Source organism: Grus americana, chromosome 2 (assembly GCF_028858705.1).
Source record: "Grus americana isolate bGruAme1 chromosome 2, bGruAme1.mat, whole genome shotgun sequence".
Classification (NCBI taxonomy): domain Eukaryota; kingdom Metazoa; phylum Chordata; class Aves; order Gruiformes; family Gruidae; genus Grus; species Grus americana.
Window position 1 is genome coordinate 14,680,200 of NC_072853.1, and position 15,930 is coordinate 14,696,129.

General features: G+C 38.8%; 1 protein-coding gene across 4 annotated transcripts in view; it reads right to left on the reverse strand.

Moving 5' to 3' along the window:
- Window positions 1-15,930, reverse strand: part of COL14A1 (collagen type XIV alpha 1 chain) — a 126,223-nt gene that overhangs the window by 73,706 nt on the left and 36,587 nt on the right. For all 4 annotated transcript variants that reach the window (XR_008575809.1, XM_054816121.1, XM_054816120.1 and 1 more), the window contains exons 6-13: window positions 14,426-14,581; window positions 13,577-13,696; window positions 11,967-12,131; window positions 11,400-11,561; window positions 9,836-9,987; window positions 8,742-8,871; window positions 2,854-2,999; window positions 1,377-1,506 (exon numbers count right to left, since the gene is read on the reverse strand). Coding sequence is in view for 3 of the 4 variants with exons in the window: in XM_054816121.1 (XP_054672096.1) it covers window positions 1,377-1,506; window positions 2,854-2,999; window positions 8,742-8,871; window positions 9,836-9,987; window positions 11,400-11,561; window positions 11,967-12,131; window positions 13,577-13,696; window positions 14,426-14,581 (1,161 nt within the window). In the remaining variant the exon portion in view is untranslated. The remainder of the gene's footprint in view (window positions 1-1,376; window positions 1,507-2,853; window positions 3,000-8,741; window positions 8,872-9,835; window positions 9,988-11,399; window positions 11,562-11,966; window positions 12,132-13,576; window positions 13,697-14,425; window positions 14,582-15,930) is intronic.

Sequence of the window (15,930 nt, forward strand, 5' to 3'; positions counted from 1 at the left end):
ACAGTGCTAAAGACCAGTCAGACATGGTTGCACGGAGTCACCATAAAATAAATGAAGGTTGCAGGGTAGTTAGGCTGTTTTTATTCTGGTCTGGTAACTGCAGTGATGATAGGCTGACTAACATTTGTTACTAGCTTCTGTGATGAAATGCCGCAGTCATGAATCCTCAGCTTGTGCCAATGTATCTGGAATTTGCATGTGATCTTCCCTCCAATGTGTTAGCCAGATTTAGAGCTGTGCAGCCTCCAAGATCATATGACATGAAGTGAATTCAGGCTGGCACAGTCATAAACTACATAAACTACTGTTTAGGATAAATGAAAACCAGATATTGGGCAGATATTAACCAAAAGGAGGAGGGAGGAGAGGAGAAGGAATGAGAGAGAAATAGAGGGAGAGAGGGCCAAAGAGCCAAAGATTTGAGTGTTAAGAATCTTCTACACTCATTTCAAGTCCACAAACATGCCCAAGTTGCAGCAGTTGCCTATTTGCACTTGTCTGTCTACTATCTTCTCAGAGATAACCTAGTTCAAACAGCATTCCTAGAGCTTCTGCCACACTTGCTGACCTTAGAAGCAATTGCTCTGGCTCTTCTTTTTCTTCGCACTCATGTGCCTGAACTACTCTCACCTATTAAATGTAAGTCACTTTCACACTGGCTTACTCATTGCAGCAGTACAAAACAAGAGGAAGCAATCACTCCTCTCAGAAATATCCCAGCAGCATAATCGCTTCTTTTCAATTCCTTTGTCTTCCAAACGCTGAGGCTATTTAGAGAATTGACATACTGTGCTGTGTACAGTTAGTAGAGGACAGAATTTAGCTGGCAAAACTCTTGCTGCTTATTAAAAACACACCATCTATCATGAGTGCACAGGCACTTTCCAATCCTTTGTTTACCAGATGGTAGGCAGCAGGCACTGGACAGAAACATTCTCTTTGCTTCTCTTCTGTCTGTACTACTACTGAGCCAGAGGAATGAACAACTCCATCTGAGTAGGCTCCCACACACACCTGGTTCTCTGGTGACAGGAGACTAAACAGAGCAGTCTCAATTTAGCTCTCCGTGGTGACCTTCATTCACCTTCAGCAAGTTCAGAAAGCCATCAGTAATTCCACCAAGATCAACAGGGATATCCATAGTACCACTACCAACAAGTGAGAAAAGTTAATAATCTTGTTCCAAAACCAAGCTGTTTTGTAGAAACTCACATCCTCAGCCTGTATAAATTAAGTATTTGCACTGAGAAACTTAAGTACAGTTAAGACCTTGCCCTATGGACTATTCGAATCAGATTTTAAAATCATATGTCTGCTCTAATATGTGCAAAGACTATTCCAAAGTTTTATTAACAATGAAGATATGTGCTACCTACATGTAGTTTCTTGTCCTGTAAGAGGATCACTAGCTTCTTCTCCAAACATGGCATAAACTGTGACTGTATATTCTGTGTTTGGCAATAGTCCATCCAGTTCAAGATCTGTTGAGGCCTCCCCAATTTTTATCTAAAAACACCATGAATAAAAAAAAGACACGTTATTTCAGAATTAGCTCATGATGGGGAAGAATACTATTTACACATTTGAAATTAGATATGGGATCAAATGCTCTGCTGAGCATTTGTCTGACACTGTGCCTGCGGTACTTGGCCTGAGATTTTGGGATTTTGCACAATAATCAAAAGAACAAAATTGTCAAAAAGCCAAAAGTCAATGTACAGGTAAGAGGACTTGAAAAGTAACTAGTCACATCAGCAATGACAAAATAGCCCTCTCTAGAACGTGCAGCTACTAAGACCTTTTCATTCCCCACTGCACCTTGTTTCATCTTCAGTCATAGGACCAAAATTTCATAGGAGGAATTGATTTCCATGCCCATCGAGGCTCAGATTTATTGCCATTTAAGATGTGTATCATTTTCCTCCTCCACATCTTCACTGAGAGCCACATTAACATGGATTGACTTATTTATTGAAAAAAAAGTCTGTCTTCTGGGTACAGCTCAGTCCTCCTGCATCAGCTAGTTTTCAGGAAGGCCCCATTTTTAACAGAATTACATGCTCCCAGACACTCATTCAGCAAGGAGCATACGCCTATGTGAGCTGTCAGTAGCTTCCTACACTCTCCACTAGTTCGCATGCCCCTGCATGCTTTTCAGTGTTCTTGCTTGAGCAGAGATGTTGTGCATAATCTTAATTATACATACAGAAACTTGAGCATAAAAACTTTTAAATTCTAGACCAGAAGTTCCCTTGGAACTATGCTAGCAACTTTAGAAAAGTTTACTGGTTTTACTATTTTAGTGATAGAAGACTTGGCTTTACCTTGCCCTGCCTTCTTTTCCTTCTAAAATTATATTCTAAAAATCACTTTTGATCAAAGGTATTTGTTTTAAGTTTAAAAATAAGAGTTGAACAGAACTAAAAGAAAAGCAATAAAGGTCACATCTGCAAATTTTATTCACTTTCAAAGGTCCTAATGAAAACAAAAGCTAAACTTCATATTCTTCTTATAGCACATTTAGAAGATGTCTTAGTTTTACTTTATTTTTTCTTCCTTTGAGTGTTAGTTTTACATGATGATACAGTATCACCTCATAGATCATTTCAAGAGAGTCATTTTAATTCAGCTGAAATTGTTGTGTTTTTATGGCAATGACATCTAAAAATAATCAACTGGTACTTGCACTTTATTCATAGTCTGCAACACATACAGTACTTAAGGCAGTCATGGAAAAAAAAATCCCAAAGTATTTGCTAATCAAGTTGGAGGTTAAAGGCCATGTACTAGTTTATTCTTTAAAAGATTTATTTTTTGAATGATTGCTATTCAAATGAAAGCACGATACATCACCTCTTTCTCATCTGCTGCCAATCCTTCCGTGAGGGGAGCATATAGGATCATGTAACCTGTGGCACCCGCTACTCCATTCCACTTCGCTCTCATGCTGCTCTGTGACACATCGTACAATTGCAGATCCGATGCCATTGGCAAGGCAACTACAGTGGAAAAAGAGACGGACACTTCAGTTGTCTCACTTGAACAACCAGCTATTTTTCAAACAGTTTATTTTACCCCAGGAAACACAAAGGAACAGAGCTATCTCCAGGCATGGAAGTACTGTCTGCATGCCACAACTATGAAGAGCTCATTAGTACATAAAAGACTGCAGAATTAGAGAAACAAGGAAATGATGATCTACCAATTCTAACGCCAGGGCAGAGTTAGTCCTTACAAAGCATTTCAGCTCTTTGTCTTAAATGGCTTTGAACATTTCAAGTGGGAGGATTTCTGTTCTTCAGGCACCAAAACACCCTGTTCAGATCTCACCCTTCCTTCTCCCTGATCTGCAGGAGGATGACCACTTGCTATTGAAGAATAGGCATGGTTGCTATTGGGAACAAGTAGCAGTCCCCAGAGATGACTCTTTCTGGCAATAGTTCCCAAGTCAGAGCGTGGGAGAGACAGCCATGAGGTAGGACACCCTGGAGGAAACCTTGAATGAGCACATTGCGCATGTCAAAATATTTTGACTACAAACTGTTGTGTTTTTCAGGCCTGGACTGTCCAAACTGGCTCCCAGACCTACATCAGAGGGATTATGTAAATGTCAGCAAGATCATCCATTGCAAATCATGGTGAATGCTAACCTGGCGAGCACAACTAAGCAGACTGAGGGAAATTCAAACATTATTAGGATGTTTACTTGTGAATTTAAGCCACTGATACCAGAACACAGCACCAATCTGGGTTCCTGAATATTTCTTTGTATTTCTGTAACTCTTTAGAGTAGCATTTTGCACTTCTCTGATTATCCTCATTTTCTTCCACTCACAGAATAACATCCCAAGGCCTCTCCACAGCTGTTACACCATTGATGGATCCCACCAAAATATCCAGTCACTGGAGAGATATAAGGGAACTTTGGCTGCTCCTTTGGAACTTCTACACTGATAATAGTCCCTACAATGACTCAAAGGGTCTGAAAAACACAGAAGGCGATTGGTAATTGATATCAAACCCTTCCTATTAGGAACTATGAGAGACTAATAGGCTGGTTGTCAAGCCTCTACAAAGCTCTCCTTGTCCAAACAAAAATTGCAGCCTGTCTAGCTGACATCTCCAAGGAGTAGTATAACAATTACGTTACATTCAACAAGCTCTAACAGAGCTCTTAACTTCCCATATACAAAACATGCCAGCCTTGTCCCTTCTTCTTCATTGAGGCTGTTCACTTGGTCTGTTGTTCAGGTCTGTAAAAATGGGGAAAACTTCAACCCAGGCCTCTCTTTAGGTTTCTACTTCCAGGTTACCCATCTATCTTCACTTCCAAACCTTTCAAAGAATTCTAGAATGGTTTGAGTTGGAAGGGACCTCAAAGATCATCTAGTTCCAATCCCCCTGCCATGGGCAGGGACACCCTCCACTAGACCAGGTGGCCCAAAGCCCCATCCAATCTGGCCTTGAACACTTCCAGGGAGGGGGCATCCACAACTTCTTCGGGCAACCTGTGCCAGTGCCTCACCACCTTCACAGGGAAGAATTTCTTCCTACTATCTAATCTAAATCTGCCCTCCTTCAGCTTAAGGCCTTTACCCCTTGTCCTATCACTCCATGCCCTTGTAAACAGTCACTCTCCATATTTCTTGTAGGCCCCTTTAGGTACTGGAAGGCTGTTAATAAGTTCTTCCCAGAGCCTCCTCTTCTCCAGGCTGAACAACCCCAGCTCTCTCAGCCTGTCTTCATAGGAGAGGTGCTCCAGCCCTTTGATCATCCTCATGGCCCTCCTCTGGACTTGCTCCAACAGGTCCATGTCTTTCTTATGTTGGGGGCCCCAGAGCTGAATGCAGTACTCCAGGTGGGGTCTCATGAGAGCAGAGCAGCCTACCTCCATCCTATTTAAACTCTTGATGTGTTGAATTACATTCCCATGAATTCCCACAATTCCTATAATTATAGGGAGAAACTACCCATAAACATTTTCAAATGTACTTCAGTCTCCTCACTCAGAGCTCCACTCAGACCTCCGATATCTACAGAAAGAAACTATGTGTTGAGATATTCTGAAGGCACTTTCTACCACGTTGTCTCAATCCTATTCAGACTGCCCCAGGATCACAGACAGAGTATCCACCACCTGTCCTTCTTCTTTTACTTCTAAAAATCTACAAGAAAAGCATCCTCTAACTCTAACTTGTGACTCGTATTGTAACTCTCAACAGGAATTCCTACATACTCTGACAATATAAATAATACTTAAGGAAGAGGTGACTGGAAATTAAACAGGTGGTGTCTTCTACTGAAATTTTCAGCTGAAGAGCTCAGAATCTCAAATATAAATATCCAGTAATGCTGATTTGCATCATGGACAGTTACAAGACTATCCTAATACTCTGGATAAATTAAACCTACTAAAAAACAACTGGAATAAACTAAACCAGGTAAAAATACATTTGTAACTAATTAAAAATGTGCATGCATTTCATATTCATTTCAAGTTAGAAGTGACTATTAAATCAGAAACCTTTCTAATTATCTGTACATTATGCATATTGCATGTGTCTGTCTAGATTTCACATACCTGTAAGCTATTTTCAATGTTCTATATGAACAAATGTGATTGGTGGCTATTTTAATCTGTCAGTATCTCACACAAAGGCAGGAATGTAAACTACAATTTTCCATAGTTCTACATTAGGATAGTAAAAAATACTTTCAAACTGCAGGTATTTTAGCATGTGGAGTGATTAATGCTAGCACATGTCAGACTGTTACTCCCAACACACTATCAAAGACAGCTGTATAAAATGCTTGATGCTGCATGACCTTGGGGTGTGATCTGATCAGATCTCAGAAAGCCAGCAGGGCCAGGCTCCATCAGAACTTGACTAGGTGACTTCAAAGGAATACCAGGTGCAATATGAAACAATCCTGTTGGCTCAGTATGTGACTGTTCTCTCTGCCTCAATAAATTAAGTAGGTCCTAACACCGTGTTATGGGGTATAACATGGCTGGAGATGACATTTTGGGAGGCTGAGACTAAGATAGAAGTCTCAAATAATTTTATATGATTTTTTTATTTTCTTTTCAGATTGGGAAGATTAGCATTGTCACAGAATCAAAGAACCACTGAGGATGAAGGGCACCTCTTGGGATCATCTAGTCTAACTAACTAGCTAGAGCAGGTTGCTCAGAACCATGTCCAGTTGGGTTTTAAATATCTCCAGAGATGCAGACTCCACAACCTCTCTGGACAACCTATTCCAGTACTTGACCACCATCACAATAAAATAGTGTCTTTCTCTGTTCAAATTTAATTTCATGGTTTTTTAAATTTCTGCCCATTGACTCTTGTCCTGTCAGTAGGCACCACTGAGAAGAGTCTGGCTCCCTCTTCTTCATTCCCCCCCATCAGGGATTTTTACACATCAATAAGATTACCCTGAGCCTTCTCTCCTCCAGGCTGAACAGCCATAGCTATCTCCGTCTCTTCTCTTATGAAAGATGCTCCAAGACCTTAATCATCTTTGTGGCCTTTCACTGGACTCACTCCAGTAAGTCCACATCTCTCTTGTACTAGGGAGCCCAGTACAGAACCAAGCATCCAGATGTGGCCTCATCAATGCTGAGCAGAGGGCAAGAATCACCTCTCTCAACCTGCTGACAATCCTTTTCTACTGCAATCCAAGAGAATCTTGGCCTTCTTTGTTACAAGGGTGCATTGCTGGTTCACAGTCAGCTTGTTTACCAAGACCCCCAGATCCTTCTCTGCAGAGCTGCCTTCCAGATGGTCACTCCTCAGCATGTACTGATGCATGGCATTATTCCTCCCCAGGAGCAGGACTCTGCACTTCCCTTTGTTGAGCTGCACGAGGTCAAACACATTTTCCCCTTCATATATACATGCTAATTCAAATCACCTCCTTGTCCTTCATGTGTTTGGAAAAGGGTTTCAAGGATTAGTTGCTCCATCACCTTCCCAGGGACTGAGGTGACAATGATTGGCCTGTAGTTCCATAGATCCCGCTTCACAAAGAATTGACATTTGCTTTCTTCCAGTGTTCAGGAACATCTCCCAGTTACCATGACCTATCAAGGATAGTTGAGACTATCCTCACAATGACATAAGCCAGCTCCCTCAGCACTCACAGGTGCAGCCCATCCAGTCCCATGCACTTCTGTGTGTGCAGTTTCCTTAAGTGCTCCCCATACTGGTACTCCTCAAATGAGGGTAAGGCTTCCCTTCTCTGGACTTTCCCACTGATCTCAGCAGCCTGGGATTTCTGAAGGCCATTTTAACCTGTAAAGACTGAGTCAAAGAAGGCATTGAGTACCTCAATGTTTTCCACTTCATTTGTCACCAGGTCCCCTGTCCCATTCAGAAGTGGGCCTATGTTTTCCTCAGTCTTCCTTTTACTGTTTGTGCACTTGTAAAGTCCGTTCTTGTTGCTCTTCACATCCCTTGCCAGATTCAGCTCCAGGTTGGCCTTGGCTTTCCTAAACTTAGCCCTGCAAGATCAGACAGCAACTCTATATTCTGGGTCATCTGCCTCTTCTTCCATCTCTTGGACACTTCCTTTTTATATCTGAGCTCTGTTAGGAGTTCCTTGCTTATCCATGCCGGCCACCTGTTACCTCTACTTAATTTCCTACTTGTCAATATGTACCTTTCTTGAGCTTGTAGGATGTGATCTTTGAATATCAAGCTGCTCTTCTGGATTTCTCTTCTCTCCAGGGCCATACCCTTGGGATTCTTCCAAGCATATGTCTAAAGAGACTGAAGACTGCCATCCGAAAATCCAGAGTTATGGTCCTGCTTTTTGCACAGGAAAAATACTGAATTCCACCATCTCGTGGTCACTGCAGCCAAAGTTACCTGTGACTTTAAACACCACACACACACACACATCAGTTCTTCCTTGGTTTTAAGTATCAGCTACAGCAGAGCACCTTCTCTTGCTGGATCCTCGATCACTTGTGTCAGGAAGTTGTTGTCAAAGCACTGTAGAAATCTTCTAGATTGCTTGAGCCCTGCTGTGTTGTTTTTCCAGCAGGTGTCAGCTATTGATATAGCACATATTGACTTCCTGCCTTCTAGTTTGAACTAAAAAGTTATGCTTTACTTCCTAATATCTGTCATCTTTACTAAAAAAGTAACTGTATTTTGTATACAAATACATAAAATTGATATGATCAATAGCAGCACATTATCTCAGGTACTAGCACAGTTTTCATTATAGAACCCAAAACTGTAAATGTATTCATTCTAACAATATCCCAAGTCACCATTTTACAGAGAGAAAATAAATGAATCATTGAGAAAGGAACTTACAGAAGTTACCTTGAAATCTTTGGCACTGGTGGGAATCAGACGCAGGTATTTCTGGTCCCACCTAATCCTCCACTCATGAGATCATCCTCAGCCACAAACCTTATTTATAAAGCTTGACTCCACACCCAAAGTGTAGGAATGTTCTAATTTAGGGTTCGATACAACTGACTTCAAAGTTCAGCCCAGAGATAAAACCTTTCTCAGTGCTTAAATATCCACAGAGCATTTGGACTCTGGAATTTAGCCCAGAATTAATTCAAACAGAAATTAATTTAAGGCAAATGCATTAAAAGAAGTTAAACTGAAAAAGACCTCCCTCTGTATTTCTTTTGCACAAAGACTAATGCTTACACAGTGTGATTAAATGCAGACAGTCAAATCCATAACGAACACGATTAGGATACTTACGTGTAGTTTCAGTTCCACGGAGGCCCTCACTAGCAGCATTTGAGTATATAGCAAATACAGCTATCTGGTATTCAGTTAAAGACATCAGGTTTTTTAGAACTGCTGTTGATAAGCTTCCATCTACCACAACCTGTTTAGAAGAAAATTCAACTAAATATGCATAAAGCAAAGTAACTATATTACCATCAAATCAATCAATCCCTGTTTCAAGCACTTTTTATACTGGCATCTAAGAATTAACGTACTAAAGTTCAATTCATAAATCAAATTTGCTTTTGCTACCTTTATGTACAGTAATGTATCTGAAAAAAGAACAGCAACCATATACATAAATCAAAATGTTTAGCTTATATAAGCAGCCATTTAGTACAAGGGAATTGCTTAGATAAATAAAGTGTATGGAATACAGTTTAAGAGACCATATTGGGCACTTTTTGAAATAATTACTATATAATCATAAATTTTCCTTTAGTACTACATATGTATACACATAGTATTTGATATTGGCATTAATACACATCCATGCTAAACAAGTTTCTAGTACAAAGAGAAGTAAAATATATTCTTTTGCTCTTCTGCTTTTCCATTCAATTTTGTAAGTTTTTCCTGTCTCCAAAATGCCTAAGTCCTCTTCAGATAAACACCCCGCTCCAAATTGTCAATGACCAGTTGTAAACATCCGAAAACATACACCCATATATTTTTCCTTTTATGAATTATTTTTTCTTAGAACTATAAATCTCGCTTACCATCAGCTCCTACCTCTTCTGTTCTTGTAAACAGAATGGTGCAGGGAAAATCTATAGAATTGGTTCAAGTAACCGTATATGTAAACAAAAATGCAGGCAATCCGTCCCACCCCCCAAAAGTGCTCATTGTTATAGCACATTTACTTTAAATTATATGACAGAAAAGCAGCCTGGTTACTACCTAACCTTCACCACCATCCAATGTGATTATATCTCCTTTCTGTAGTGGGCTTCAGAGCCTACATAGGGAGTTTCAGGGTAGATTTAAAGAAAACCATGGATTTTCTGTCTGGTTAATTCTTGATTTTGTATTAAAAATTTCCAGGAAGCTTTTCCTTCTATTACCTCTTCTGGTTGTCCTCCTCGAGTGGGATAGTACACAACCCTGTATTTTTCCACTTTGCCTGGTGCATGGGTCCAGCTAACCCGGAATCCTCTAGCTGTTACCTCGGATGTGACCAAATCTGAAGGAGCCCCAAGTGAAGCAGCAATTGTTCCTAGGTTAGAGACAACACAATTTTTTTCATTCCCCTCTGCAAAATAATTATTCGGTTTATCGTATTTGCTAAGGCTCCAAAGATCACTCCTCATCAGAAAATCAAATAATTGGCTACGGCACATTTATTGAGATCATTTTCAATGGAAACAAAGAACTACTAATAAGAATGAATACTGCACATGGAGTTTTCACTGGGACTAAGCCTCCCTGGTCCTTCATAAACCTTTATATGAAAGAGACTAAAATACACGACTCAGCCTTCCTGTCCTTCCTCCCATCGCTCTTTCAAACCTTTTCTTTCTGGGTTGTTTTTTTCAGGTTGCTTTCGTCCCAGTCATGAAAAACATCCAAGTACATATCCAGCTGTGATCTCCTGTGCTCCTCTGCAGGTTGGAAACATATATGCTGCCTGTCAGCAGATTGAAGAGATGTAATGAATGGTCATCTTCTCTAGCAATCATTCCTTTCCACAAAGATATCTCATCTCTCTATGGTTTTTCCATCCACTCCCTCTCACTGACTGCTTACTCCCCCCACAAGAAACAGCTAATATTCTCTATTTCTTCCAGTTTCCAGGTAAATAAAGAAAAAAGATGAAGCCTTACTAACATACACTTTTTCATTGCACAGGTAGAAATATGTGTGAAAGACAGCCTTCTTTACTGCTATATATTACAAGCGTATTAAAAAAATCACTCAGCATTTCTGTGATATTACAAAATCACAAGCAATACAAACAAAATCCACTGAAGCCTTTCAGAAAGAATTTCCTCAGGTAGGACTGTTTCTCTGGCAAATTGCAACATTTTCTCATAGCTATTTCTTTTGTTCAGAAAAGCAAAAAAATATTGTAGTCAGAGAAGGCCTTTTTATATAAGAACAATTTTCTTCACCACCACCTTTTCTTATGCTCTCAAATGTATTTTTTGTGTATTAAATAAGAAAGAGGAAAAAATAATCCATCATCAAGAAGGGACAAAGCAATCTTAATAGTTGAAAATTTTGAAAATTTATGAGATAATAAAAACAGTAAGTGAGGATATTGAAAACACAGCACAAACGTAACAATTCCATGTGCAGCTGTTAAAATAATTCATCCCCAAACCTGTGTATTATAAAAAATTTTTCCTTACCCACCACTTGGAAATATTCACAGCAGAATGAATGTATATTTTGGGGGTTTTTGATACTACCAAATACCATATTTACCACTATCAAAAAGACAGAGAGCAAAAGATCAAGGATATCAAAGCAAGAATAAAACTTCCCTAACAATGTACTTTCTTGTGAGCAAAAGAATATACAGCATGAGTCAAGTGCCAGAAGCCAGCTTAGAAATGCAGGTATTTGGAATAGGATTTGTAGCTCTAAGTTCATGTTAAGATACATTTCATCTTGTTTCTTATTCACCTTTGATTTCCTTTTCCTGTTCCTCTACTCGTGAGCACACTGTTCTGGTAAGACCTTCAACAATCGTATGCATGAAGTTAAAGTCAGCAACGTTATAGACGTGTGTGCTGTCAGGTTCAGAGGCAATCTCTTTGAGTTCATTTATATCTGCATTCTTTACACCTTTCATTGGAAAGAAAAATAAAGAAAATATTTGCAACAAAAAAAAGAAAAAATCTTGTATGCACAAGGATTGATAAAAAATTACCAAAATCCAATTCTTTCTAGTTGTTTTAATGACTAATAACAGATTGCTCTGTCATTAAGATGTTATTTCAAGATGTTAATTTCTGCCAGCGTAACTGGCATTTTTCCAGCTGTCTCCTGATAATGTAGCATCCACGTATACTGCTAAATTCCAGTTACAACAGCAATGAATTGGAGAACATATTAAAGAAGATTTAAATTAATGATGAAACTTACTGAGTACAGACAGAAAAACAATTCCTTAATACAGAGGGCAACAGGTAGAAATACACCAGACTATATATAATGGGACACAACATATAGGTAAGGCAGAATACATACCAATAGCAAAAAGCTCAATTCCAGCATCTCGCAGGTTTTTAGCAGGAGGGATAACATCATCTTGGGACTTCCCATCAGTGATCAGTATACCAATTTTAGATACTCCAGGTCTTGCACCTGCTTCAGGCTTAAAGCTGTTTTCCAAAATGTATGTTAAGGCAAGACCTAAAAAAGGAAACATTTTAAAAGACTTTAAGGGGGAAAAAAAGGACCATTAATTTTGCTAATATCACAGTGTTTGTCTTTCCACTTGATTTAAAAATCCTGAGAAACATTTTAATGAAGAATAAGTATAAAAGAATTTATTAACTGAAAGATTAAATTCCAACAAGCAACCTAAACTACAGAGAAGGTGACATTCATCTTTAGCAGCGTTCTGATCAATCAATGTATTTTAAACTGGCTATGGAAACCTAAATTGGTCTTCCTGTGAACACATCATCTTTTCTTTCTTAGTCTACAAAGTTAGAATAGGAAGTCCCATCTCCTTCTACCTACATTGCTTATATAAAAGCACATGCTCTGGATAGCTTAGTAAATCCCCATATACATACAATCTTTCTTTGCTTGTTTGTTCTTTCCAATTTACAAGCTGAAGAAAAGCTTAGATAATGCTTAGGAAGAATCCGATTTTAATAACTTAATTATTTAGAGGGAAGGAAGAAGAACAACTCCTCAGGACAAACTTACATGTCACAATGAAGATCCTATCTGAAAACTCTCTAAGTCTCCCACAGCAAAGGCCCCTAACTCATCTTTTAACAGCCATATAAAATAATCATGATGACTTACTATTTACTACCTCACAGTAATCTCAGTCCTAGAATCGTACTAGAGTCCTTCTGTCCTCTGTCCCACCACAATCACTCCTTCTACCAAACTAAAGGCTGTCGCAGAAAAGGAGAATGTTTCACATTCTTTCTCACCTTCCCACCCCACAAAGGGAAAAAAGAAGACGACAAGGAAAAAAGAAGAAGACAGGGAAAAAAGAAGAAGAAAGAAAAAAAGAAAAGGAAGGCAGCAATTTACTTAAAGTCATGTCTGGGTTTTTGGATATATCATTCTCCTGGCAAGACAGCCAATATTACTAACTGCTGCTTTGATGATACTGGAATTGTATTCAGAGACAGTATTTTTCCCAGGTTGACAGACATCCCCCATTTATCCATCACTAAGTGTCTTCCGGGGCTTCAGTGCTCTAACTACTAAAAGGTCAATGGAAATCTAAAAGCCCCAGGTGATCATTTGAAAAGTTACTATTGCCAGTTGTCAGATATTGAAACAACATTCTTTCCTTCTCCAGAATAAAGCTCTGTGCATGAACATTACGAATGGATTTTGCATTTTCTTCCTAGCAGGTAAAATATGTTACGTCCAGCACAGAGAGTTCATGTACGCTATGTTTTATGAGACCCTGTCCTGACCAGAAAGATTCTCAGTGAAGCCAATGAGACAAGCACTTCAGAAAAGACATCACTGACATTGGATAAAGCCATTAGCTAGCTGCAAAACCCCTATCCTTTTTATGCTTCACTAATACTAACACTTCTTAGTCTGTGCAGCAGAGTATGATTTTTAATAAAAGGTAAAAGCTAAAACATACACTGTACCTGTTAATGTATTCCCTCCCTTATATGGTAGATTACGGACTGCATCCAACACAGCATCTTTTGTACTATAAGCATTCAAATGCCATTCAATTCGGGGATCACCACTGTACTGTGCAAGACCTAAAGAACCAGAAATTAAGGTAATCCATTACACAAGAAAGCTTTTTTTTTTCCCCCCAAGTATCTACACTTTATGTCCTTGGTTACCAACAGCTTACCATAGTAAGTTTACCATAAGCAGCTTTGCTACCATACTAGAAAAACTGCATTGCTTAATGCCAAAAAAATAGTATAAAGTTGTTCTCAGTGGCAACTCCTCAATTTATTTTTCAAAGCCTTTCTTTCAAGTACTAAGGAAAGTAAATGAGTACACAGCTTTTTCAGAGTTTAGTAAGATTCCAAGAAACTGTTTTTTGAAGAACAATTTTATTTAATATGCTTTTGAACAGACTAAAATATAAGTGGCAGAACAGAAATTTAACGTTTGAGCCAGTTTAAACCATGAGAAAAGCCACCCACTGGCACATTCTTCCTCTGAAAATTAAACTGCAAGGGTTTGATCTGACACTGACTGAAGTCAGTAAGACTGTTCCCACTGTTTTTTCTTTTCTACTGACATTGCATTAGAGTTTACTTAAGCTGAGTATCACAGTAAACTGTAAGGAATTAATACTACAAACATTCCAGCAGCATTACTCTTATGATGGAAGTGCTAGTTCCAGATGAGGATGAATCTTGCACAAATAAGTAGCATTAGGCTGTTAACCATCCTGGAATCATGAAATTTTTACATTGCTACAGAAATACTAAGAAAAAAAGAAATCAACACAAAACAAAATGGGACCTTACCTACTCTTGTTTTCTCAGATCCCACATTGAAAGCAGAAACCAGATTTTCCAGGAACAGTCGAACAAGCCTGAAATTGAATCTGCCAATACTCCAAGAACCATCTACCAGTATCACAATATCTGCAATTGCTGGAGTTTTACAGGTAAACAGGCTTCCTGTAAATTATTAAAACAAAACCAATATTGTTAATTCGACAGTAACAGAATAGTTTGGCCATTATCTACTTCACTTCTTCCATTAAGCCATTCAAAATTACTGTTGGGATACCCACAAAAAAAGAAATGCTGCTTCTAAAAATACAATACTTCAGAAAGGAAAAATTAATCGTCATAGAACAGAAGCAAACCAGCAGTTCGTTTTGATTCTCAAGAATATACACACACAGCATACAGTTCAGGACACTTAACCTTAGGTGTAGACAATGTAGAGAGCACAACCTAGAGATGCAGACATCCAAAACGGTTATCAAGACCCCTTTTATAGTCAGCATAGAAAAGCAGGTGTTTCTATACATCTCAACAACTCTGTAGAAAAACTTCTTTAGCTGCCATTGTAAACTCCTAAAGTTAGAAGTGAACTTCACCCTGCGAGTCTAGAGTAAAACTGAAGGTCAACTGAATAAGCTGTATCAAACCTAAGTAGGAGGCAATCAATACAGCAAAGGTAAAATGCAAAGACCCCAGATTCAAATTCACAATCTCTATGAGAACTAGTGCCACACGAAGATTTAGTCTTACAGATACATGGAAAAGTACACAAATATAAAAGAGCGTTAAAAAAGCAACAGAAAAGACCTGATGAGAATTAGCGGAGATGGATATTAATAGTCTCTAAGGTTTAGCTAACCAATGAGGAAATCACAGGAAATGGGAGTAGAGATTAGACACAAATTGCAAGATAAACCAACAAGAAGGTTTTAGGGATACAGATTCTTAAGAAATTGAGAAGCCTAAACAAAAGTGCCACATTCAGTTCGAGAAAATGACAGAAAGGGAAGTAAGAGAAAGGAAGAAGTTTTCATAACCTCAGACAGAATTGCCACATCCCACAGAAGCGGCTGTGTGACTGTACAAGTAAGGTTGCTGAAATAGTGGATTCATATTGTAGGGAGGGAAAATGAATGAGTGATGTTACACAGCTATACCAAACAAGAGCTTATGTTTGAAGTATAAAAATAGCAAACTCCCCACCAGATTGACTAAAGAATAAGGATGGAAGTAAGAAAGTCACAGCAAACATGTTAGTAGAAAAGGTATGATGCATCACAAACCATTCAGAGATGAAAATCATGTCACTGAACACAGTAAAAAACCTGCAGCCCAGTGAAGTAACCTGCAGCCCAACTTTTATCATCAATTTTCTCAGGATCTACTACATAAATTAGTTGACAAAGGATACCAAACTAAGGTAGTACTAAGAGGAATCGCACTGTTAGAAATAAAATGATCTTGAGCAGAAATGCTCAGTGAATAAAAGCAGTAATTCAGTGAGAAATAATCAAAAA